At 58.7% G+C, this 24240-nt stretch overlaps 3 protein-coding genes across 12 annotated transcripts in view; 1 reads left to right on the forward strand and 2 right to left on the reverse strand.

Annotated features, from left to right (window-relative positions):
* Positions 1-7492, forward strand: part of ARHGAP9 (Rho GTPase activating protein 9) — a 13499-nt gene extending 6007 nt beyond the window's left edge. For 4 of the 8 annotated variants that reach the window (XM_075551400.1, XM_075551406.1, XM_075551407.1 and 1 more), the window contains exons 4-19: positions 45-271; positions 1171-1395; positions 1529-1642; positions 1789-1920; positions 2132-2193; positions 2315-2402; positions 2632-2727; positions 2850-2948; positions 3062-3209; positions 3300-3407; positions 3673-3771; positions 3925-4002; positions 4131-4184; positions 4420-4554; positions 5109-5214; positions 7003-7492. In XM_075551400.1, coding sequence (XP_075407515.1) covers positions 45-271; positions 1171-1395; positions 1529-1642; positions 1789-1920; positions 2132-2193; positions 2315-2402; positions 2632-2727; positions 2850-2948; positions 3062-3209; positions 3300-3407; positions 3673-3771; positions 3925-4002; positions 4131-4184; positions 4420-4554; positions 5109-5214; positions 7003-7174 — 1943 coding nt within the window. In that variant the 3' untranslated portion in view covers positions 7175-7492. Of the gene's footprint in view, positions 1-44; positions 272-549; positions 1071-1170; positions 1396-1528; positions 1643-1788; positions 1921-2131; positions 2194-2314; positions 2403-2631; positions 2728-2849; positions 2949-3061; positions 3210-3299; positions 3408-3672; positions 3772-3924; positions 4003-4130; positions 4185-4419; positions 4555-5108; positions 5215-7002 lie in introns of those variants that run through there. The other 4 variants (XM_075551402.1, XM_075551403.1, XM_075551405.1 and 1 more) reach the window with 4 other exon arrangements.
* On the reverse strand, positions 7423-18468 carry GLI1 (GLI family zinc finger 1). 3 transcript variants are annotated; one of them, XM_075551396.1, is made up of 13 exons: positions 18083-18468; positions 17665-17764; positions 14988-15108; positions 14676-14768; positions 14205-14400; positions 13774-13921; positions 13404-13493; positions 13173-13310; positions 12653-12802; positions 11622-11786; positions 10996-11226; positions 9798-10065; positions 7423-9381 (listed from the first exon to the last, which is right to left on the reverse strand). In XM_075551396.1, exons 3-13 carry the CDS (start codon positions 15085-15087, stop codon positions 7640-7642), a joined length of 3321 nt encoding a protein of 1106 aa, XP_075407511.1. In that variant the 5' UTR covers positions 15088-15108; positions 17665-17764; positions 18083-18468; the 3' UTR covers positions 7423-7639. The 3 variants fall into 3 exon arrangements, with proteins under 3 accessions (XP_075407511.1, XP_075407512.1, XP_075407513.1); XM_075551397.1 differs by lacking the exon at positions 17665-17764; XM_075551398.1 differs by lacking the exon at positions 10996-11226.
* Positions 18469-20019: 1551 nt separating this feature from the next.
* INHBE (inhibin subunit beta E) lies at positions 20020-22511 on the reverse strand. The gene is made up of 2 exons (XM_075551411.1): positions 21823-22511; positions 20020-21633 (listed from the first exon to the last, which is right to left on the reverse strand). Exons 1-2 carry the CDS (start codon positions 22136-22138, stop codon positions 20876-20878), a joined length of 1074 nt encoding a protein of 357 aa, XP_075407526.1. The 5' UTR covers positions 22139-22511; the 3' UTR covers positions 20020-20875.
* Between the last annotated feature and the right edge of the window lie 1729 nt (positions 22512-24240).

The following is a 24240-nucleotide window of genomic DNA, read 5'->3' on the forward strand; positions in this document are numbered from 1 at the left end:
ACCCCTCCCCCCCCCCCCAACCCTCACACCATTTCTGTTCCCAGGCTCAGCATCGAACTTTCCAGGTTCCCTGGAGGAGTTGGCCCTGCCTCAGGCATCTGCAGACGGAGCCTTGGCCTCGCCTGGGGAGCCACCGCCTCTTCCCCCCAAAATCTACAGAAGTGTCAGTGTTGCCAATTTAAGACCCAGCCTCTTGAAACCCAACCAAGAAGGACCAAGTGGAAGGTCCCTCTCCCAGGAAGACTTGCTGGCAGAGGCCACTGACCTCCAGGTGAGTCAGAGCTTCCTCTAGGCATGGCCCTCAGAGGTTTACTGCAGGGCTCTGTCCTAGGCACCACGGTGAACTAGACAGGCACCACCTCTGTCCTGCAGCCATTCCCAGTGAGAAAGGAACCTGTCCGCACAGAAACCAGCTAACTCCGGAGCTGATAAGGGCACTACATTACAGCGACATTCGCTGCATTTAAATGAGGAGAAAGGGGTTGTCTAGGAGGAGGGGACAACAAAGGTGGTGAGAGGGCAGGGGGCTGGGTAGGGGAGGGCTGAAAAAATGGCCAACCCAGGTATGTCTTCTCGCTTTCTCTCTTCCTTTTCCTCAGGACTCCTGGCTCAGAGGCAGGGTCTCTCTGAGTCAGAATTCAGTGAGTTCCAGGATTTTTTTGTCTTCCTATCTCCGGCCATCAATTAGTCCCCTCTAAGATTCCTCGCTCTTCCCTGAGGCTCTCCCCCTCCCCTCTTCAGTGACTGAAAAATGGCCCCTCCTCCTTCAAGCGTCCCCAGCAGAGGTTTCTGACTCCCATCTCCTTTCACCCAGCAGTGCCTGAGGGTGGGGCACTCCCCTCAACACACACACACACACACACACACACACACACACACACACAGCCTGTTCCCCTTTCCTGTGGCCCTGTGGTGGGGGCGGGGTAGGGGTGAAGGGAAGTTGGAAACAGGAAGTGAGGAGAAAAGCAAAGAAGACTGTGAGGGAGGGAATCAAGATATTTTCAAAAGCTGGCTTGGGGACTGGGGCTTCTCCCCCCAGGTCCTGGGTCCTCCCCAGCCAGGAACTGGTGGTGAGAAGATGGCGGGAGCGAGGTGGTGGCGGAGGTGAGGAGAGAACATCGGGGAGGGCACAGGCTGGATAACCACATCTTTCTTCCCCTTTCCTGGCAGACAGATCCCCAGCTCCTCATGTCAGACGCCCCCGTGTACTGTAACCTGGTGGATCTTCGCCGTTGCCCCCGGTCCCCACCCCCAGGCCCTGCATGCCCCCCACTGCAGAGGCTGGACTCCTGGGAGCAGCACCTGGACCCCATCTCTGGACGCTGCTTCTACATACATTCACCGACCGGCTGCAAGTCCTGGAAGCCCCCTCGCCGCACACGGTCCCGAGGGCCGGTGAGACCTTACCGCCTGCCAGTCCAGTTGCCCTCCGCTCCTTCCCATTGCTGAGCCCAGGATAGTGTCTTTTTCCAGAAGGATGTTGGGTGACATTTGGATGCAGCTTCCCCTCCCCCTCCTCTAACCCCAGAACCCCAGCTCCATGGAGGCCACCAAGACCCCGAATAAGGACAAGGAAACCCTGCACCCTCAGGCTGAGGGCTCAGGATCTGGCTCAGGGAACCTGGATCTGCCAGACCCCCAGGTGAGACCCCTCCCTGTGATCTCCCCCATCACAGACAAGAAAAGCCCACCTTGTATGTAACCTGTCTCTTAAGGCAGACGTGTTTCTTCAGCACCCATCATATCCCCTGCCCCTCATCCACACCCCACGGTACCTTTCTCCTACAGCCAGGGGCTCTGACACGGAAGGTTCCTCCACCTGTCTCCTCCCTCCCTCAGGGCTCACCCCAGCTCACCTCTGAGCAGCCTGCAGCCTCGCAGTCCCCTCGACCAGTGCCACAGATCCTGGACGACCCCCATGTGAGTCTCTTCTTTCTTGATGGCTGCCAAACTCTCAGCGGCGCCCCACCCTTCCACCACTGCAACCCCAGAACCATTTCCCTCTTCCTGAGTGTTCGCTGGGGAGGCCTCTTGCCCAGACCCCCACCCCTGACTGTAACGGAGCTCATGCTGAGAGCCTTGGTGACTGTGGAGGCCGCGGGCGACACCTTGATGTCCCTTCATTTCCCAGGAGGTGGAGAAGTCGGGACCACTCAACATGACCAAGATCGCCCAGGGAGGGCGCAAGCTCCGGTGAGAAGCACCCTGCTGACAGTGGGGGCTCCGGTGGCTAGATTCTCAGGGGAGAGGGGATGTTGGAGGAGTGCCCTTCCTGTGGCCTTCTCGAGTGACCTTTTCACCCCCGCCCCTGCAGGAAGAATTGGGGCCCATCTTGGGTGGTGTTAGCTGGCAACAGCCTGATGTTCTACAGAGAGCCACCGACTGCGCCCTGCTCGGGCTGGGTGAGTGAGAGAGCGGAGGGCCCACGGGGGTGAGGTGGGCAGGCAGCAGGGGTGCAGGCCCAGTTCTTTCCCCCCTCCGGCCACTGTGCGGATGGGGGTGTCAGACGGACATTCCGAGTTGCGAAGGGGAAGGACCCCAGCCTCCCATCTCTCCGTAGCCCAAGACGTAGGGAGGGAGGGGGTGGGGAGGGAGAGAAACACGCGCCTCAGTTTCTCCCCTAATTGCCAGGGGCCAGCGGGAAGCCGACCCGAAAGCAGCGTGGACCTTCGCGGGGCGGCGCTGGCCCACGGCCGCCACCTGTCCAGCCGTCGCAACGTCCTGCACGTAAGCGCCCTCCGGCGCAGCCTCTAAGGCCGCCTGCCGGGTGGGTGGTCTCGGTTTGCGCCTCCCTGCCTTCTTAGGCTCCTTCCCTTCCCGTGGACCCAAGCCTTTGCCCGCGCCCTCAGGTCCGCACGGTCCCGGGGCACGAGTTCCTGCTGCAGTCCGACCTCGAGCCCGAGCTGCGGGCCTGGCACCGCGCGCTCCGGGCGGTCATCGACCGGCTGGTGAGAGGCGAGGCGAGGGGGCGGCCGTCGGGTCCCGGGGGGCGGGGACCTCGCCGAGGGTCTCTGACTCCGCCTTCCTTCCGCCCCCCACCAACCCCCCCTCCGGGCTCCAGGATCGCGAGAACCCCTTGGAGCTGCGTCTGTCCGGCTCGGGGCCCGCGGAGTTGGGGGAGCTGAGCGCCGGGGAGGATGAGGAGGAAGAAGAGGAGCCGGAGCCCTTGCTCAAGCCGCTGCTGCGGCTCAGCAGCCGCCGGAGCTCCAGTAAGGGGCGGGCCGGGAGGTGGGGCCCGGCGGCCGGCGGAGCTCGCCCGGCTCACGCCCGCGGGGCCCCTACCTGCTTCCCTCCGGCAGGACGCTGTCCGGAAGGAACCGAGCAGAATCGCGTGCGGAGCAAACTAAAGCGGCTGATCGCCAAGAGGCCGCCCCTGCAGAGCCTGCAGGAGCGGGGGCTGCTCCGAGGTGAGGCGGGCCGGGGCCAGGAGGGGCCCTGCGCCGTCGTGCCCGCGCTCGTGTTTCCTTTAGCCCATTTCACCAGTGAGGCTCGGAATGAAAACACTGGGCTCCTGGGAACCAGCCCTGCTTTCCCTACAACTTCAGGGATGGAGCGGGGCGAAGGGGTGAGCCCCTTCCCATGGCAGTCACAGGCAACCCCAGAAAGCCAACCCCACTTGCGAGTGAAGGCCTGGGAGGAGAAGAATTTCTCTTGCATTCTGTGCCTCTCCAGACCAGGTGTTCGGCTGCCAGCTGGAGTCCCTGTGCCAGCGAGAAGGGGACACTGTGCCCAGTTTCGTGCGGCTCTGCATTGCTGCTGTGGACAAAAGAGGTCAGTTCTCCCCCGCCCCCATCCCAAAATCTCCCCTTCTCACAGACCAAGGCCCCCCACCTGTCTTCCTTCTGGCCCTTTTCTCCCCACTGGAAGATCTCCACCTCCCCTCCTCCCCAACAATTCATGCGCTACTTACTGCTGGGATTCCAGGTCTAGATGTGGATGGCATTTACCGGGTGAGCGGGAACCTGGCAGTGGTTCAGAAACTTCGCTTCCTAGTAGACAGAGGTGAGATGGCTTGTGGGCAAGGGATGGTTCAGAAGCACAGGGGGGCTTGGAGAGAGGGAGGTGGCAGCACAGGGCAGTCACCCTCCTGGAGCCGTGCCCCTTAACTCATATCTCCTCATGCATTGCAGAAAGGGCAGTCACCTCTGACGGGAGATACCTGTTTCCAGAACAGCCAGGACAAGGTACTTAAATGAAGGCCTCTCTGCCCCTTGGTGCTGCCCACACCCTCCCTGCTCCCCATGGGCTCCCTGCTCCTGGAAGGCCCCCATCCCTGTTTTTCTCTTGTCTCCTATGGGCCCCTAGGCAGCCCTGTATTCTGCCTCAACGGGATCTTCTCACTCCTGTGCTCTCTGTGTCTGGGTCCCTCTGGTCCTTCATGAGCCCCCTGAGTCCCCAGTGAATCTCTCCTCTCTCCAGAAGGTCGATTAGACTTAGACAGTGCCGAATGGGATGACATTCATGTGGTCACTGGAGCGCTGAAGCTTTTTCTCAGGGAGCTGCCCCAGCCCCTGGTGCCCCCACTGCTGCTGCCCCATTTCCGTGCTGCCCTTGGTAAGCAATGGGAGCTTCGCGCAACACCCTTGATGTGGGTGGAGGGAGGATGTGAATGGTGAAGAATGAACTGAACTGGTAAGAAATACCCTCACGCTCTTCGGTCCCACAGAGATGGAAAATACTTTTAATTCATGTGGCAACCCCAGTTGCTTATTTGTAAAGGTGTAGTGTACTGAGTTGGAAGAGAACTCTGAAGCTATTGTTGGGGAGAAAAATGAGCCCTGGTGGCCTGGTGGTTACGTGTTGGGCTGCTAACCACAATGTCAGCAGTTCGAAACCACCACCAGCCTCAAGGCATTCTACTCCTGTAAAGAGTTAGAGTCTCAGCAACTCACAGGGCAGTTCTACCCTGTCCTGCGGGGTCACCAAAAGTCAGCATCGACTCGATGGCAGTGAGTTTGGTTTAGAGTTTTGGAGATGGACAGACGGTGGGGGTGGGGGGGTGGAGCTGTGGTTGAATAATGGTGTCTTCCACGAGCAGTGAATTTACTTCCTGCCCTAACAGTTTGCTTAACCCCACTCCCATGCCCTTCCCATCACTCTCTCTCTAGCCCTCGTGGAATCAGAGCAACGCCTTTCCCAAATACAAGAATTAATAGGCTCATTGCCAAAACCCAACCACGACACCCTGAGGTACCTCCTGGAGCATTTATGCAGGTCAGGAAGACGGAACCTCTTTTTTGTGCTGGGGGAGAACAGAGGGGACATGAGCTCAGGGAGAGGGTGGAAGTTGGGGTCTCGTCCTAGGGCTGCCACAATAGAAATACCAAGAGCTGGTACTTTTAATGACTAGAAATGTACTCGCTCGCCATTTATGAGACAAGACAGGATCCCCTGGTGATAGATAGAGTGGCAAAGTACCTGGCTGCTAACAGAAAAGATGGTGGTGCCGTGGGAGCACCCAGGAGAGATCAAGGTTTCCTCCTCAGAAACTCTGTGGGAACAGCTCTGGCCAGCCCAACCCTGTCACCCCGAGTTGGAATTGAGGCAGTGGTCACTAGCACTGCCACCAAGTGCTGTAGGGGTTTCCGAGGCGGGAGCGCTCTCAGGAGCCGATGGCCTCATATTTCTGGTTCTCCTGAGTGAGAAGGAGCCCAGCAGTCTGAGTTCAGGACACTGGCTGCGGGGCAGAGCTTCCCATATTGATTTGACCAACCACCCCCTTTTCAGAAACACATTACTCAGTGCCCCCCTAGCAGTGAAAAACACTTGTACTGTATAAAGTATAAGCACCTGCTTTTGCAGCTCCCTGCATCTTCCCAGCCCCACTCCCACCCCCCCTCCACTACAGCCCCCCAAGCACTGCTCTGAAGAAACATGCTCCCTCGTCGCCCTCCCCCACTGTGCTGTGGGCAAGTCTCTGTCTCGCCTTCTCTAGCCCCCGCATTCCTTGGTTCCTTAGCAGCCTTTCCCTGTTTATGCTTGCTTGTTTCTGCCTCGGCTCTTTCCATATCTCAAAAGTGGATCCGGTTGGAGACGTATGCTATGCTGCTCCACCTCGTAACAGAACAAGTAAAACCCTATTCCCAAATGGGATTCCACCCACAGGTGTAGTGGTTAGGATTTCAACATATATTGGTGGGGTTGGGGTAGGGGATGTGTATAATACAATTTAATCTATCGGTAGAAAAAAGCCTTAAGACTAGCAGACAAGGCATGGTACTAGGCAACCCTGTGTCGGGGACATTAGCAGAACAAAAGTCTTTGGATAGGTCAGCCTCACATAGGGAGATAGGGACCCAGACAAGGCCAGTGAGAGTGAGCAAGGAGCTATCCTCTCTCCCTGGCCTGGCAGCCTCTGTCTCTCGTTGGGACATTGGCGATGTTTTACTTGGCTGAACTGAGTGATGACTGGAGAGGGATGTCTGCTTGAAGCGCAGTTACATGGTGGGATGTGAGCCACCAGCAGTTCCCCAGGAGAGAGACTGGGCTTTCTATTGCAGTAAACAGTTTACAGTCTCAGAAACCCACAGAGGGTCGCTATGAGCCAGCTTTGACATGATGACAGTGAGGTTGGCTTAGATTTGGAAACTGAGCAGAGAAGACTTTCGGAATAGTCCATGTGGTTTGAGACAGCGTGTCCCCTTCCTTGAAGATTTCTCCACTGGTCCCACCTCCATCTCCTTGAGGCTGTCTCCTTGGCTGCTTTCAGCCGCCACCTCGAGATAGCACTGAAGGAACCTTTCCCTGCTTAAAATGTTAGCCCACTGCCATCAAGCCAGTTCTCCAAGGCGATGGCGCCCCCGGTGTGGGTCAGAGTAGAACTGAGCTTCATGGAGTTTTCACCGCGACTTTTGGGGAAGTGGATCACCAGGCCTTTCTTCTCAGGCACCTCTGGGCAGACTCGCGGGGTCCAGTCTTTGGGTTAACAGTCCAGTACATTGATGTCTTTGATGTGATAAAAGCTGCTCCCTCACAGCTCTCTCCTTTGGCCTCTACCCCCAGGGTGATCGCCAACTCAGATAAGAACCGAATGACCCCCCACAACCTGGGAATTGTGTTCGGACCCACCCTGTTCCGACCAGAGCAGGAGACGTGTGACCCCGCGGCCCACGCCCTCTACCCTGGGCAGCTAGTCCAGTTGATGCTCACAGAGTTCACCAGCCTCTTCCCCTGACTCGAGCAAGGAGCCGAAGACAAGGGTTTCCAGAGGCTGCCCTTTGGGAAGGGGGTCCTATTGTGAGGACATCCCTTTCAGTCCTGCCTCCCACACAACTGCCATGGATCACCCGTGATGGTGCTTTGGCAGCAGCCCGGAGAGACCGAGATGGACCGTGGCCCAGGCAGCTTCTTTAAGGAGCACACGGGGCTTCACTTCACGACCCGTTGCCAAGAGAACACTTCAAGCTGGGCTTTTTCTGATGCAGTTCTTTTATTACCAGGAAATAGTGTCATTATCAAATCCCTCCCCCAAATATATACAGACTATATATAGCGTCAGCCCACACCTTTCATCCTTGGAGTTTCCTGTGCAGGGGGCAGTGGGGATGGGGCAAGCCTCCCCCACCTCCTCTGCTTGGTGGGAGGAGCATGAGAACCACTTAGGAAGTGAGGACCTGTGGCAGGTGGCATCCCCCACTCTTTAGGCACTGGAGTTGAGGAACTGAGTCTCCCCAGGCAGAGATCCCAGTAAGACACTCATGTTGCCCACGGCCATGTTGTGAGGCCCAGAGGCTGGCGGGATATGTTCAGAACTGGCCCCCTGATCGTGGGGAGGAGGAGGACTGAGTCCCTGGGCCTCATCCAGAATAGCCACAAAGTCCAGCTGAGTGTTGTCAAGGTCAAGAGAGTCCAAGGGGTTACACACCTGCCCTTCCGGAGGAGGGTACAAGGCAGGACCCACTCCCATCCTGCCCACCTCAGGATGGCCACAGCTAGGATTGGAGCCCCCAGCCTTGAGTGGCCCGTAGCAAGTGGGCAGTGGTGGGAGAAGGCGGGGTGGTGCAGCTGCCCTATGGGGAGCCCTGTTGGCCACCCCAAAATTTTCATGGCACTGTAAAGGGGTAGGAAAGGGGCCCGACTTGTGATGGGACAAGTTGGGTGCAAAGCCAGGTCCATATGTGGCCATAGAGGCCTTGGCAAGGCTCGGGCTAACCTGAGAGCCGCCTGGAAACTTGGGGTTCTGGTAAGAAGGTTCTTGGACTGGGGGCTGCCCCCTACTGCCCCCCTCCCACAGCAGCTCCTGTTGAGACTGAACATAATTACACACAAGCTGGGCTTTGAGTTGTCCTGTGGAGTGAGGGGGTGAGTCAAAGTGCAGGCCAGACCTGGGCTCTGAAGGTGGATAATCAGGGGCTGGCTGGGCAAAGGGGACTGCTTGGGGGTACGGGGGAGGGGTAGGCTGTGGGTAATGGGAGAACAGGGGCTCTGGGTGCGGGGGGCCCTCACTGGGGTGGGCATTGATGCAGGGTGCCAGTCCTGTAGAGTCAGAGCCCACCGGGCACCCCTGTTCTGGCTTGACCTGTACTTGCCCATGATGTTCAAGTCTTGGACACTGTCTGTAGGGCCCAGCAGGAGCCTTGACACCTGGGTACAGCCCAGAGGGGGAGGGGAACTCACTCCATGATTCGGGGCAGGGGTCAGGATAGGAGACCTGCTGGGGGCAGGGACTAGGGCTGTAATTGGTTGGTGGACCAGGCCCAAAAGCCAGGGAGCCTGGGCCCCTGGCTCCATAAGGCTCAACGGCTGTTCCCGCTGGTCCCCCGTATCCCAGCGTGTCAGCAGAGGGGAAGTCCATGTAGGGGTTCAGCCCACTGCCCATCATGGAAGCCCCGACCTCTGGATCTTCTCGTAGCCCTCTAGTCTCCATGGTGACATTCTCGGTGATGCTGGGAGGCTGCGGTGAGTAGATGGAGGTGGAGAGGTGGGGATCAAAGTTCCGTCCTGCCCCTGCCACTGTGGGTGATGTGTGGACACAGCCCAGGCTCTTGAATCTCTGGACCCTGGCTGGAGCAGGGCGATCAGCAGCCCGGGCCGGGTCACTGGCCCTCCGGGTAACCCCTGCATTGGGGTGGTAGCCTGGATACTCGACTCGGCTTCTCCAAGGAGGTGCAGGGACACTCGCCACCCGGTCCAGGCTGGAAGCTGCAGTCGGTGGGGTGCTGACTCCCCGGGCTGAAGCATACCTTGCCCGGAGCAGGTACTGCTGGGCAGGTGTGAGGCCGGGAAGAGAAGAGGGCCCGTTCTCTGGTGGGGAGCCAGGGGGAAAAGGGGAGGCCAGGGAGGAGCGGCGGCTGACCGTATAGGCCGAGCTGATGCTGCTGGAGCTGCTGCTGCGGCGGTCAAGAGAGACTGGGGGGCCCAGGCGGCGAGACACGGGTGTCCCTGAAAAGGTAAGGGAGAAGAGGAAGGATGGTCAGGGAGCCCTCAAATATCACCAGGTTCACCCAATGAGACAGCCTGGTCTCAGAGTCCCAGGGACAGGCTCCTCAACCTTAACCACTCAGCCGGGTTGCCCACTTTTCCCAGGCCTTCTCTGTTCCCAGCTGCGCTGCACACAGTTGCACAGGTTACACACTGCACAGTCTTAAGGGACAGCATCACATCTTAGGCTTAATGTATTTGTTGCAACCATTTCCCGACAGACAGAAAGAAAGCAGTCTTAAAGGTAAGGGGCCCTCTAATTGCATCTAGGTGCCATCTGGGAGCGCTGAAGGTGACCTGCACCTCCCAACCGACCTCAGAGCAGGTTAAGTCTCCACCCAGCCCCCCTTCCCCTCCTCCCGCTCCCCCAGTCTCACCCGTGTGGGGCAGGCTGGGCAGTTTGAGGCCCCGGGGTCCTATGGGGCGGAGCTGATGCAACTGGTCCAGCCTGAGATTCTCCAGGCGGCGGAGGGTAGACAGGCCAGTGCCAGCCATGCAAGGCCCTTCGTCCAGGCTGGACAGGTCCTCAGTGCTGCCTCCGGCATTGCCCGCCATTTCCACTCCGCTGTCTGTATTGGCCGCACTGCCTGCCGGAGAATGGTCGCTGCTGCAGGACGACTGGGCCCCGGGGCTGGGCTGTGGCTTCTATGGGAGAAATAAGTGAGGGGTGAGGGCAGCACCCTTCCCCACCTCCCCCCCCAGCTCCCTGTACTTAGTTGGTGGCAGGGCTGTGTCCTGGGCCCAAGGGGACATGCTGCTAGCTGACAAGAGGGCCTGGCAGGTCAGAGGTGGAGGTTTACCGGGACTAGGTGTTTTACAAGAAGATCCTAAGTTGGAGCACACACTGCGGGGGGCAAATTCCTGTTTAGTTCTGTGACCTGAGGCAGGATCTGTGTTTCTCAGTTTCCTCTGAAAGCTGGGGGAATAGTTCTTCTCTCACAATGAAACTCGGAAGAGTCCCCCGAAGTAGCCCAGGCACATGGCTTAGGGAATCTAGTACCCCTGTTGTGGTTTGTTTTCAGGTGGGTCCAACCACTGACCTCTTGCCTATCCAAACCCAACCCACTGCCATCCAGTAGATTCCGATACAGAAATCCTATGGAGCAGAGTGGAACTGCCCGGAGCCTCGGCAGAGCTGCTATCTTAACGGAAGCTGATGGCCTCGTCTTTGTCCCATTGAGCGGGGTCTGATCCTTTTGCCTATGCTAGCCCACTGCCTTCACGTGGGTTCCCATTCGCAGGGACCCTGGTTAGGGTTTCTTAAGCCGTAGCACGTTACCAGAGTTGACAGCCTCACCTTTCTCCCTTGATGTGGCTGGTGAATTTGAACCACCAGCCTTGTGGTTAGCAGCCCAAAGCCTAACAGTGTCACCAGGGCTCTGTCCCCGTTTGCCTGTACTAAGTGCTACGGCAGAGTTAGTTGAACCAATTAAGTAAACAATTGGACCAAGATCTGCAGCTCTAGGGTAGCCCCAGGAGCGACACTGAGTCCAGAAGCTGGAGTGCTGGCGATGACAAGTTTTACAGAGCAGGGGATAGTGGGGGCTCGCATGATGGCCGGCTGGGTTAGCTCACCATGGCACCCTCGGGCACGGCCAGTCTGCTCTCCTCCCGGAGGGGGCCTCCGTCCCGCTCCCTCTTGGGCTCCACTGTGGCTAGGGATGATGTCCGGGGCAGAGGGCCGTCTCCCCGGTGCCGCTTGGTCACGTGGGCATCAGGACCATGCACTGTCTTGACGTGTTTTCGAAGTGAGCTGGGATCGGTGTAGCGTTTGGTGCAGCCAGGGAGCTTGCACACATAGGGCTTCTGTTGAGTGGAGAGTGGAGACAGAGGCCAGGGGCTCTGTGAGAAAGGATCCAGAGGGGTAGGAGAAAGGCCTGGCGGCGAGGGCATCAGTTCGGTGCATGGAGGGACATGTGACCCCAAAGGGACTGCAGAGGCTGGACGCACGGACATGGGTGTACATGATGTGATGGGAGGAGGTGGGATGAAGCCAAGAGGGGAGGGGACACCCTCTAGGTAGCAGCCGTCCTCCCTGGAGGGAAGGGGGGGCTGATACGTGGGAATCCTTGACCTCAGAAGGACCTGAACTATAGAGGGGTGCACCCCCTGGGCAAAGGGGGCTGGGCTAGGGATTCCATATGGGAGAAGCTGCAGCAGGCGGCCTCACCAGGCGTGCAGGCGCTGTGGGGGACTCTCACCTCGTCGGAGTGGGTCCGGTTCTGGTGCTTGGCCCGGTCGCTGGCGTTACTGAAGGCCTTGGTGCAGCCCTCGCGCTCACATGTGTACGGCTTCTCGCCTGTGTGGGACCGCAGGTGCGTCTTCAGGTTCTCCAGGCGTGAGTATGACTTCCGGCACCCTTCAAACTGGAGGGACGTAGGAGTCAAAGCAGAGCTCTTACCCAGAAGGACGTGGAGATGAGAGGAACCCCAAGACCTCAGAAAGGCATACATCAGAGAATATCACTCAAGACGGAGCACACTGGGGACTTCAGGCCGGTGTCCTAAATGAGCAGACGAGGGCAAAGCACGAGCTGGCGGGGTGGGGGCGGCGGCAGCAGCAGCTGCAGAGCCCTGGCTTGAGGGACATGGAGCCGAGGCAGGAGGCATCTGGTTAAGCCTGCCTGGGGACTGAGGCTGGCTTAGCTAAGCGTGCCCTGGAGTATGGGCAAGGAGAGGTTCGTCTCTCCTGATGCTGGCTTAGCTAGCCCGCAGAGGAGGACACACAGGCCCTGGGACCCACAATACTTTTAGGGACTCACAAAAAATTAAAAAATAAATGAAATCAAGGTAGGAGGAATGAACTTTTAGGTCACAGAATATGTTTGGATACATACAAATATACCCATCGTTAGACCAGCAGTCACAAGATATTCTTAATGTTCGCTTCTAGAAGGAGCCTTGGGGGCGTGGTGGTTACACAGTGGGCTGCAAGCACAAGGCCAGCGCTTTGAAACCACCAGCTGCTCCGCGGGAGAAAGACGGTGTCCCCGCCCACGCACACAGCTCCAGTCTCCGGGCTCATAGGGGCATTCCCTTCTGCCCTGCCCTCAGGGTCGCTCTGAGTCTGACAACATCGACCCAATGGCAGTGACTTTGCTCTCTCGTTTTTGGTTGTTTCTAGAGGCAGGAGCCTAGAAAGGCAAAGGCACCCAGCGTCCAGGAAAGGGTCTGCCTTGACAAGACACCCCGGTGTAGGAGAAGGTCTTGGCCTTGGGAAGTGGGTGCCTTACCGTGCACTTGTGTGGCTTCTCGCCCGTGTGTCTGCGCATGTGCACCACCAGCATGTACTGGGCCTTGAAGGGCCGCAGCTCCCTGGAGCAGCCCCCCCAGTGGCACACAAACTCCTTCCGCTCGCCGTGGATGTGCTCGCTGTTGATGTGCTGGGGAGAAGATGCAAGGGTACTCTCTCTAAGGTCCCCCTAGGCTCCCGAGACCCCAGAACAGCTCTCCCAGGCACCCTCATGCCTTCTTCCTTTTACTGCTCCCGGGTTCCGTGGGGCGGGAAGAAGGGTCAGGAAGAAGTTCCTATCCCACCATCTCAGTACTTTCAGCTTCCTGCAGCTGTAGACACTTGGGCATCTGCCTGCGCAGCCAGGGGATGCAACCTCAGGCTCAGCCTCCTCCATCCTCAGTCCCTCAGACTGATGCCAGATGCCCCACCCAGAATCTCCTCTGGCTCCACCAGCCATTCCAGTGACCACCCCATCCTGCCCTGCCCTGCCTCTCCCCGCACCTCCCCCCCTTGCTCACGTGGACCAGCTGCTCCTGGGAGTCGAATTCCTGGCTGCAGCCATCCCAGTGGCAGTCCGTCTCATACACGGAGTCAGGCTCTGGCTTCTCCTCCCTCTCCAGGTCCTCCCGCCCATCTAGCATGCCCAGCAAGGGGTCCTAGGGCAGGAGAGGCCAGCTAGGGTCGCTCTGGTGACAGCTTTCATTTCCCTAGTGCCCTGGAGGTTCCAGCCCCCTTCCTCCCCGCAGTACCTGCGTGCCTGTAGAGTTGGGGCTGGACATGTCACCTTCCAAGGGCTCCTCCGGACACTTGCTCACCAGCATGTCCAGCTCAGACTTGAGCTTCCACAAGGAAGAGGTGAGGGTGATGAGCATGGAAGTGGACCGAGGAAGAGGAGGAACGCAGCTAGGTCTCCCTGTCCTGCATGTCCCCACCCACCTCTGGGCCGGGTACCAACTTCCTCCTCAAACTGCACTGGTGAATGAGACGGCTGAAAGGTGGGGTCTCATGTGGAAGACGCTGGTTCAACCCCAGTCCCCAAACCCCTTTTCTTTCTGATCCTAGTCCCCCTGCCACCCCACCGTGAGCTGAAGGAGAAAAGAGCAACGTGGGAATGCTCACCTGACAGGCTGGGAGCGGCCCCCGGGCCTGAGGAGGATGTGGCATCATTCCACCCCTGGTAGGGTCATGGGGGCCACAGGGCTGGACCCCAAAGGAAGGTGAGGTCCCTTTTTGGTGATTCATCTGTGGTGGGAACCCCAGGGATGGGCTAAGGAGAAGGAGGGGAGGCAGTTACTTAGTTACTCAGTTTGTCTCAGGAGTTCTTGGGTCATTTGGAGGTTCTCGGGAAGGCCTGGCATGGGAAGTGGCTGAGGTAGTTCTGAGAAGGATAGAGGATTTCTCTGCCTTGGGAACAATAAGGACTCAGCCATAAGGAAGCACCCAAGAGGGAAGACCGGCCAAGTCCCCAAGGACAGATGGCTAGGAGGGATTGATGCTCTGAATGGGGGGGCAGGTCTTTGGGGGACCTCTCAGCCCGAGGCTGCCTGCACCTCATGGTGCCGATGGAGAGGTGGCCGTAGGAGCCCCCTGGAGAGGCGCATCTCGAGTTGATGAAGGCCACGAGGGAGCTGGGCGAGGTGCGGATGACCGTCTGCAAGTCCAGGCTGGCATCCGACAGAGGTGAGATGGAGAGGGCCCGCTTCTTGGTCAACTTGACCGCGCTCCGGGGAGGAGGAAAGAGGGGGGCTGGAGCAGGGGACAGGGGACAGAGATAGCCTAAAGAGGCATGTTTCTCCAGGCACCCATCCCACCCATGGATCTTAACTCTTAAAACCAAAAAAATAAATAAATAAAAGGCCCTTGACTCTGTGTTGCTCTACCAACCCCACCTAGGGCCCCATGGCCCATGCAGCCTCTCTGCCTTCAAGGCAGAGTCCCCCTTTCCTCCCGCTTTCTCTCTTAGGATAAGTCCCAGAGGGACTGAGAGGTGGTGGTGGGGGGTGTCATGCCTGAGGCCTCACCCTCGGTGCAGCTGTTGGTCTCTCTGGCTGGCCCATAACTGTGGGGGCCGGACATGAGGTTGGCCTGGTGACAGAAGGGCATACCAGACAGTCCTGGGGGGGAAAAAGAGACAGCTGGAATGGGGGATGGGAATGGAGGACACCTGAGGCCTCACCTTGAAACCACAAGCAAAACAAGATCCCAGATTCAGGATCCCCAGCATAGTGGGGCTCAGGCCTTCTGTATATGGGAACGGGGCATGGGGCAGACTGCATCTGGAGAGGAGGCTCTGTTGAAGTACCCAAGGCCTAAGGACTGATATGTGCACTGACCTTCTGTCCCCATGCTGGGGGGCCCTTGACTGGGGAGAGGCCGGAGGCAGCAGGGTTCTCCATAGCTACTGACTGGTGGTGGGGTCATGGAGTTGAACATGGTGTTTCAGGGAGGGGATGTCTGCAAGTTATAAGACAGGAGGGAAACGGGCGAGATCAGATTATCTCAGGCACAGAACCCTGGAAAGAACTTCCCCTGTGTCCCTTCCATCTTCTCAAGACATCTGTCCTGGGAAATCAAGTAGAAACGACCATCACTAGGCGGTGGGCACGCTGAGCGCCATCCACGAGGCAGAAGCCGGTCTACAATTCCTCCAGGGTCCGGCAGAGGGAGCCCTCGCCACAGGCCAGACGGAGGCTGACGGGGCCGGGAAGGAGCGTGGAACTGCCCAGTTCTCTTTCAGAGGGGAGCCGGGGTATGTAGGTGGGGAGTTTTGTGTACATCGGTGAGTGTGTTTTGTAGAGCAGGGGTTGGGAAAGGAGCCTCGGATCTGTTTGGGTGCAAGGGATGGAAGCCGATGTCATTCTGGGGCGCCCACTTACATATTTATTTGGCCTCAGTTTGGGGGGGGGGGCAGGAAAAAGATCGAGGAAGAATGAAAGAAGAAAGTCAACCTCCATTAGAGTGGCTTTGAGAGGAAAGACAAGGAGCCGCTGTCTGCTCTTCTCCTCAAACTCCAGTTTATACTCCACCCCAGGTCTTCCGCGCTCCCAAGACGGAGGGTGGGGTGGGGCGGGGTGGGGTGGGGAACAACCGGGAGCGGTCCGGCCGGCGCGGTGGGTGATCCCGGGATGCTGGGATTTAGGGTGAGGGCGGGGTAAGATGGGGAGTGGAACCCGGACCCCAAGACCCAACCCAAGCCCCGCAGCCTGGGCTGTCCCTAACTCCTCCTTTCCCAACCGAGTTCCGGATCCCGCATCCAAGACCTCCCAACTCGACCTTGGCACGGGGCTGGGCGGGGTGGGGGTAGGGGCACAGCTGGCTGGCAGCTGGATGAGGGGGACACCTCTCCCGCCTCCTTCCTCTATGACTCACCCTGGGGAAGAAGGCGGGGTCGCAAACGACCCCCCAAACACAAAAGAGACTCCCCAAAGAGTTTATTCCGTCATCTTCCTGCCCAACAACCAGGGACCCCTGATGGCTATGAGGGGCAACAACCCTCCTTGCCCACGCGTGCCACATCCCACCCCACGTTTCTCCTTCACACTCAGGAAAGTAACATTTCGCCCACTGTTTCTGCCTCGGCCAAGTTTTTCTGGGGTCTGGATGAGAACACAGGATGAGGCACAGAGCTCCAGGATTCCCTGGTCAGAGCCCTGAATCATCTGTGTCTCCCAAATTTCCAGAGTCCCCCTCGCAACCCCGCTCCCCAACTCCCAGGAGCCGGCCCCGCCCCCTTCTCCTGGTCTCGCCTTCCCCGCCCCCGTGCCTCCTCGGCCCACCCAAGTCGCCGCCGCAGGCTCTGGCTGCAGTCGGCTCAGCTTCCCCCGCCCGCCCCGGGAGCCCAGTCGAGCGAGCCGTAGAGGAGGGGGGGGGTGGCAGGGGGGTGGGGGGTGGAGGGGCGGGACGCATTCTTCCCTCCTCCCCTCCGTGCGTCCAAAAAGCAGGCAGTGGTGCCCTGGGGAGCACTATTGTAGAGTTGCTGCGAGGGGGGTGGGGGGTACCTATGACGGAATACTAAATAAAGAACAATCCAGGGAATACAGGGAAAGAAAATGACGGGGTAAATAAAACGAGGTGTCTATGGGGGTGGGTCAGGACACCTTAGGATCCTGGGGATCCCAGCCGGATTCCCAAGGGTTAATCCCTGTCGGACCCCCGGGAACCCCCTAGTGACGTCAAGGGCGGGTCTAAAACACAGGGTGGGGATGCCAGGGAGATAATTGGGGGGGGGTCTCTGGACCCCGCCCCCTAGGGAAAACCACCCTAACTCCTGCCCTTACTCTAGCCTCTGGAAATTGCCCCGCCTTCTCCCTCTACTGGGGCGTAAAGAACTATCCTATGAAGACCCCAGTTCTCCAGCCCCCCAAAATTCTCAGTACTCGGTCTCAACGGGGTCCCCCTCCCTTAATCCTGGGCCCAAAGCTAGTTGCCCAGAGCGGATTGTTTCGGGGTCATGAGGCCTGAAAGAGGCTTCAGAGGCGGGGAGCAAGGGCAGGCAGGGTGGTCCGAGGCAGAGGAGGGGCCTCGGTCCCCAGCTCCCGTTTGAGGAGGGGGAGGGCCACGGGATGCTCAGGCGGGCAGTGGCTAGTGGTCCAGCCCAGCCCTAGTAGGGGTCTCTCTGCAGCTGGCCCTAGCTGCCCTGGTGGTCCTGAGTTCAGAGGGTCAAGACAAGGTCTCTCTACCTCCAGTTCAGGGCCCTTGAGGGCTGTGAGGTCTAAATTCTAAGGGATGTCTTTCTCCGGCCTAGATGAAACACCAGGCTTCTCTCCTCCAGTCCTCTCCCTGGTCCAGAGACCACTCCTTTCCCTACAAACACGGGCAAACGCGGCCCATCTCTCACAAGATCGTCAGGACTTCAAGCCCAGACGCACCCCCCCCCCCTGTGGTTTTACGGCCTCACCTCACACACATACACTCCCACACCCATCCCCATCCCACCCAGGGCTGCCTTCTTCGGGTCCCTCCTTTCAGAAACACTGACGTTTTCCTGAAAGCCCGGCTCTCATGACACACCTGGAGTTCCCTTTCTAGCACACAGCAGCAGAACTCCAGCGAGCCGCGCGAGCCTCCAGACTCTGCATCTCCACTCCGGAAAGTGAGAGGTTTCTAATACCTGGGAGTGAGGAGGCAGACAAAGAGAGCCACAATTGCCTGGGACAGATACACACCGACTACAAGCCTCAGAAGGAAAATAAAATAAAAAGAAGGTGGGGGAATAGAACAGGAACTACAAATGATTAAAAAAAAAAACCCCTGAACTTTCTCATTTCTCACCCTAGGCTCTCCCACCGCCTAATTTGCCCCCGTGCCCAGGTCAGCCCCTTGGGTGGACTGAGTCCCTTGGAAGCAGAGCATCACCCCCTCAGCCTCCTTCTCCCACCGTTCCCAGGTGGTCCCCCGCTTGCCTCTCCCCCTCCCACCCCCATCTCACCTCCGTCTGGGCGCAGGGCTCGGGATGCGCGGTCCAGGGCTGGAGTCTGGGCTGGGGGGGTGTATAGTGGGGAGGGGGGGGCGGACAGGGCCACGGCGGCGCAGCCTCAGTGCCACCCCACCCCCCCCAACCTGGCCCCCAGCCCTCCAGTCGGCCCAGCCCGCCGGGCCGCGAGCCGGGACCACCCGCGAGAAGCGCAAACTTTTTTTTCCCTTTGCAAAAACTTTTTCTTGCTCTAGCCGCTGGCGCGCCGCCGCTCTTCCCGCTCGGCCCTCACCTCCCTATTTCCCTCCCTCGCGCCGTTCTAGAGGAGGCGAGGTGGCTGAAAGAGAGAGAGGGGGTGCTGGGCTTATTGCACCCCCAGGACCCCCAGGATCCTCCCCCTCCCTGGAGGGACCCTATACAGCCTCCCCCCCCACCCCTTGCTTAACACGCTGCTGTAGGTAGTCAGTAAATCCCGGCATGGATCCCTGGATCGGCTGTCCACGAAGAGGCCATAAACCCCAGTCTGAAAAACAGACTGGCAGTTATAAGGGGGCGGGGGCAGAGGCAACGAACAAAAATTCACCTTAGAAGATTTTGGTTGGTCGCTTTTGGTTAGTGCTAGCCCAGTATTCTGTCTCTCTGTGGCTTGGGCAGAATTTGGAGGGCTTGGGATAAAGTAGGAATTTGAGAAGGTTGAAGGGCTGGGGCCCTTGGACAGAAGGGGAAGAGGGTTTACGGAGCATAACCGAAAGAAGCCGCGATCGTGGCTCTAGGTGTAGGGTGTGTGTGTGAGTGTGTGTTCACAGGTCACCTAAGGCTCCCTGGGTCTGAAACTTTGTTTCCCTGAGAACCGCAGGCTGTTCCTCAACTGCAAGTTCGGCAGACTGAGGCCACCTGGCACTGCCGTTCTTTCCGCCCTTGACGGCTCTCTGGGCCCTCTGCTGGCCGACCTGGCGCATTACACGCCCTGAAACCTGCGGGCAGGCGGGGGAGGCCCGGAGCTGGAAGAAGTGGAGGTTTCGCTGGTCTCCGTGCGCCAGAACCAACACTTTTCCAATGACTATTGGTCTGGCCTGACTCTGGTGAGTCCCTGGCCCTCTCCATATACATAATTGGGCTCCGGATCAATGTCATGTGAGGAAGAAGGCTCAAATGGGGCTCTTTGTCCGTCTCCACACTCCCCAGCCTGATGCAGACCTCTCCCTAGCTTCACCCTTTCCTCAAGAGCCTCAGGCTCAAAGGTTAACGAATTGGCCCTCCAGACCCAAGGGAAGTAGCCTTGGATGTGCAGGTCTGTCTGTGTGAGGGGTGGCAGACCGGGGAAAGGGACTCTTTCCTTCCACCATGGAGGCAGAGACTAACCGCCCTTTCCCCTGCACCCTGTCACCAAAGCGATTTCAGATGGACACTGCGGCTCTGCACTGTAAGCTGCTACCAGTGCACCCCTCTGCTTCTTTGGGTGCACACGTTTGTTTGTTCTCCCCCTGGGCTCCTGATCGGGCTTTGGAGACCAGCGAGGCCTGCGCCTCTTTCCTTAGGCAGCGCTCTTTAAAATTCCGCTCCACAAAGTTCTCTGGACCACTGCCTTTCAAACTCTTTGGCCTCTAGGCTCCCTTTAGTAGTCCTGGGGGTGCCGTGGTTTCATGTTGGGCTGGGATACACATGGTCCCCAGTTAGAAACTACCAACTGCTCTGAAGGAGAACGACTGGGCTTTCTACTCCGGTAACAGTTACAGTCTCAGAACCCCACAAGGGCGCACAGGAGTCAGCATACACTGGATGGCAATGAGTTTTTGAGTGAGGACCCCCCCCCCAGGCCCACCCCCATTACACACTTAAAAGCACTGAACTGCTGCTGTGTGTGGTTTACATCTATCCATTTACCATATTGAAATTTGAAATGGAAAAAAAAGGAAACACAAGAATATACAAGCACACATTCCACCAGCAGTGATGTCAGAAAGATGGTGTAATCACATGTCAGGCAGTCTCTGGAAAACTCCACTGGACACGTTTAAGCTCATGAACATTCAGAAAGGCAAAGGCCAACTTAGCACTCTTATGCCAACAGTTTGGACTGGTAAACGGGTCTCAGAGACCCTCCCAGGAGTCCGCAGCCCACACACTGAGAAAATTGTTGCTCTAGCCTGGACCATTATCCCAGCCTGTTTTATCACTCACACCCATTGATTTTTGTTTTCTTGTTTTTATTAGCAAAGTATAAATGTTTGTCTCTCCAGGGGATCCTTCCCCCCAGGGAAAACCAGAACCCTCTCTGGGGGCTCAGCACCCCCTTCACGCCCTCTTGATTCCCTTCTTCAGTCCCTGGCCCACCTCCCTCTGAACCTCTCCCTTCAATCACTCCCATAGTCCTAGCCTTGGCCAGCCCGTTCCCCAGCCCCAAGCCTGCTGGGCCCTCTGTCAGCTTCCTCCTGCCTCAACGGAGAACTTTCTCTTCTTGGGAGAGAATCATCCTTACCTTTTCTCGGCTTTCTTCTTCCCTCCCTCCCTCCCTCGACCCTGCCATCTTCTCATAGAACTTAGACTAAGAAATCATCCTTCCTGGGCGGGTCTCTTTGGGAGAAAGACACACTTTATCCATCTCCTCACACATCAGCCAGCCTGATGCAGACGGAGAGAATCTGGACAAAGAAGTGCCCGTTTGGGTTACACGGGGATCAGCCCAGGCACAGGACCAGGTTGCCTACGGGGTGGGGTGTTGCTCAGGTACCTGATGCTGTCAACCCTGGCTTGGGAACCCCTGACTTGATCTCATCATGCCCAACCCCTCAGGTCCAGGACCTTCTGCTAGCTACAGCCGCAGGCCTCTACCACCATATCCGGCACGTCTGTCTTGACCACATTGCCATTACGGTCCAGGTAGAGGAGGGACAGAGACCTTCGGGCAGTGGGGACACAACAGGACGTACCCAAGGGCCAAGGGGTATTGGCCTTGAGGAGGCTGAAGACAGCCGAATGGAAAGAGGCAGCAATGCCTGGGCTTCCCGCCAGGTGTGGGGGGCACTGCCCGTGGCAGTAATTCAGCTGGTAGCCCTCAGGCTGCAGGATCCAGTCTCGCCATCCCAGTTCTTGGAAGTCTACGTAATGATCTCGCCGACAACATAAGGGAGTCTCAGGCTCGCAGGTGGGGGTCCTCCTCCTGGCCCGCCCCGCCCCGGGCTCCTTGGCCCGGATCTTCAGTTCCAAGAAGGGCCGCCGGTCGCCCGCGGTGCCTAGGAGCCGCTGCAGTGGCGGCAGAGCAGTGCTATTGCGGTGCAGGAGTCTGCAGACCAGCTGTAGCTTCAGGACGCCGGACGCCTCGCCCCTCGAGCCGCTAGAGGGCAGAGGCAGGGCGTGCCAGCCCGGGGTGTGGATGTGATGCTCCGCCAGGGGGGTGCGGGACCTTTGGCGCCTTCTCCCCGAGCTTCTCCAGAGGATCCTCAAGTAAAGGGGGCCAGGGAGCACGGGGCCCACATGCAGCCAGAGGCGCGCGCGGTACAGGTGGTGGGCCTGAGGAGTGGCCAGGTGGAAGGTGAGCATGGAGCTGCAGGCAGGAGCAGAGGGACCTGCCCAAAAAGATGGGGAAGGGAAGGCACTGTGAGCAGAAACACAGCTCTCCTTGATCCGATCCCCAAACCTGGTAACCCCGCCCAACGCCTCCCCCCTCCTACTCCACCTGCTCCCCTCCATCCTATCTTATCAGCCAGCCTCTCCGTCTGCCACCCCCCCCCTTTCTCTGTCATTTGCACACCCACCTGTGACGGGCACAGCGGTCGCAAAGCTGATGACTTCCTCCCCACTCGCTGGACTCACACTTGCCGGCTGGAGTCTCCGGAGGGCTCTGGTCAGCGCTGCCCGGGGTGGGCGCTGGATTATTTGAGGACGACTGGGCAGGTGCAGCCCGTCTAAGATTTGCTGCTTGGCCAGCTCCAGAACCAGAGCTCGTTCCACTTGAGGTGCCGCCATGGGGCTCCCACAGGAGGGACACCCCACCCCTGCCCCTTGGGCCCTCACCAGTGTTGTCCACAGCAGTAGCAGCAGCTGCCGGAGCAGGACGCTGGGAAGCCCCATGCTCCTGTGGATGGCCTGGGTCAAGAGCCTTCTGCTGAGTCTGATCACAAGAGGGCCAATCTGGGCAGAGCAACCCAAGAGACCAGTGCCACACCTACCCCTGACCCAGGGTCCAGCCACCTGCCTCCTCCCTCCTGCCTGGCACTCAGGAGGCAGAAAGCAGATTGTCCAATGAGTAGCTGTCCTTAGCTCTGCCTGTCAGCCTGACCCCTCACGGTTTATGCCTGACTACTGATCTGGGGCCTCTTTAGAGCCCGAGTCTGGGGCTCCCCCACCTAGTGGTCAGTTGGCAGACCTACCCTCTGAGCATGGGGATTGGACAACTGTGCTGCCCATCAGGCCCCTGCAGTGGGTGGAGGTCCCCCCTTGGAGCTCCGGTTTCACCATCTGCCCATGGTGACTGGACTTGAGGTAGGGGCGTGGGGGTGGGGGGTGATGTGGACTTGCATGATGCAAGAAGGAGGATGATTTCACATGCTCAGGCCCAAAAGTCTGGGGCTTGGGGGAGGGGACGCCATAAGAGCCAGGTGGGGAAGTGCCATGTCCCCACATACTGGCCAGCTTTCCTAACTTGCCCTGTCCCGACTGCCACAGTGCCCATGCACCGGCTATGGGTCCCCGGGGTGGATTCCTCTGGGGCCTCAGGACCAGACGATGAACCCTGCGAACCTTGTTTCTAGCAAGGAGGGTCAGACATAGGTGGGGGCTGGGCGAGTGGCACAGGGCACCCAAGTCACCCCCTGACCCTGCCTATGCTGGCTGCCCAGAGTCCACCTGGACTGGAGCACAGCGTGGAGGAAGGCCAGTGCCTGGGGTGGGGGAGGGGTGGAGTCCCTGGGATGTCTGGGGAAACCCAGAAGAGGTGGGGATGGCAGTAGGGCAGAGTCCACCAAGGCTGGCAGAAGGCCGTGAGACTTGTCTACATTTGGGGCATTCTAGAGGTAGTGCAGTTTCAGCCCTCTGTTAATACATATGTATATTATGGTGGTGGTGGTGGTGGTGGTGTCGTGTGTGACTGCCATTGAGTGGAGGCCTGTGGGTGGCTATCCATCTTCCTGAGAGCAGAAAGCCTCCAGGAAACTGCTCACGGACTGGACTGTGAGGTGCGCACCCCGGTCATTGCGCAGGGAACGCCCCGCAGCCCGGGTGGAGCTGGGGTTGGGCAGAAGGCTGTGCAGGACCCAGCAAGGAGCATGCAACCTGGCTTCAGTCCTGGCCACACTTCCTGACTGACTGAAAATGGGAGGCCCGAGGCCCCCACCTCGACTTCCTTGGGCTTGGCCTGGGGCTGGCATTTCTCCTTATACCCCTGGTGCTAGTTTTTGTTTTTTGGTCTTTTTATGAGAAACTGGAGGAAGAAGACTGCAGGGAGAGTCAATGTGCTATGGAAACGCGCTCCACTCCATTTGACCTGCCCGCTTCCCACCCCCACCATACCTTAGTCAACGGAGAGATTGCTAGCTGCTTCCAAGAGAGCTCCGTCTAAGGGGGTTCAGTACCGCCAGTGTCCACCATGTGGCAGTGCTGCGCCACTGGACAGCGACGGGCCCAGGCTGCCTAGGAGCCTCCCAGGAAAGGACGGGGAAGGGGCTGCTGGGCAAGGGGAGAGCCCAGAGCAGCAACCCATCCGCTCCCTTTGGGGACCTGCCTCCTCACCAGAAGAGGAGAGGAGCGTTTCTCCGGCTCCTCCCTCACCCACACTCACTGTCCCGAGGATCCACATCACTGCCACCTTTGCTTTTGGACCTCCTCCTGCTGACACGTGGCAGTGGAGCCTGGTGATGGTGCCAGGCTCTTCCTAGAAACTCCGGACATGACATGGGGAAGGTGGAGAAGGAACCATGAGACCATGCGCGCGCGCACACACACACACACACACACACACACACACACACATCCCTTGTCTCCCTGGGTCCTGAAGCAGATTCAAACACCTCTGTCCAGTGCTCTCCCCAGCTCCCAGCATCCTCTCTGCTGTTCCAGGCTGGCTGGAAGTGGAGGCTTGTAGGTTTGAGTGGCGGGGCCTGCCTTGCTTGTCAGTGTTCAGACAGAAGCAAAGGAAGCCGCAAGAAGCGACTGTAGGGACCGCTGACCCCACTTTC

This window comes from Tenrec ecaudatus, chromosome 6 (genome assembly GCF_050624435.1).
Source record: "Tenrec ecaudatus isolate mTenEca1 chromosome 6, mTenEca1.hap1, whole genome shotgun sequence".
Taxonomy (NCBI): domain Eukaryota; kingdom Metazoa; phylum Chordata; class Mammalia; order Afrosoricida; family Tenrecidae; genus Tenrec; species Tenrec ecaudatus.

Coding starts and splice junctions, on each gene's coding strand:
- GLI1 (XM_075551397.1), bottom strand. CDS start 15,087: ATGTTCAACTCCATGACCCCACCACCAGTCAGTAGCTATGGAGAACCC. Junction 13,311..13,403: donor CCAACTCTACAGGCACGCAG/GTACTGCGGGGA, acceptor CTCCTGCCCTAG/GACCCCTTGCTGGGCATGCT. Junction 11,787..12,652: donor AGAAGCCACACAAGTGCACG/GTAAGGCACCCA, acceptor ACGTCCCTCCAG/TTTGAAGGGTGCCGGAAGTC.
- INHBE (XM_075551411.1), bottom strand. CDS start 22,138: ATGGGGCTTCCCAGCGTCCTGCTCCGGCAGCTGCTGCTACTGCTGTGG. Junction 21,634..21,822: donor GACCGCTGTGCCCGTCACAG/GTGGGTGTGCAA, acceptor CTTTTTGGGCAG/GTCCCTCTGCTCCTGCCTGC.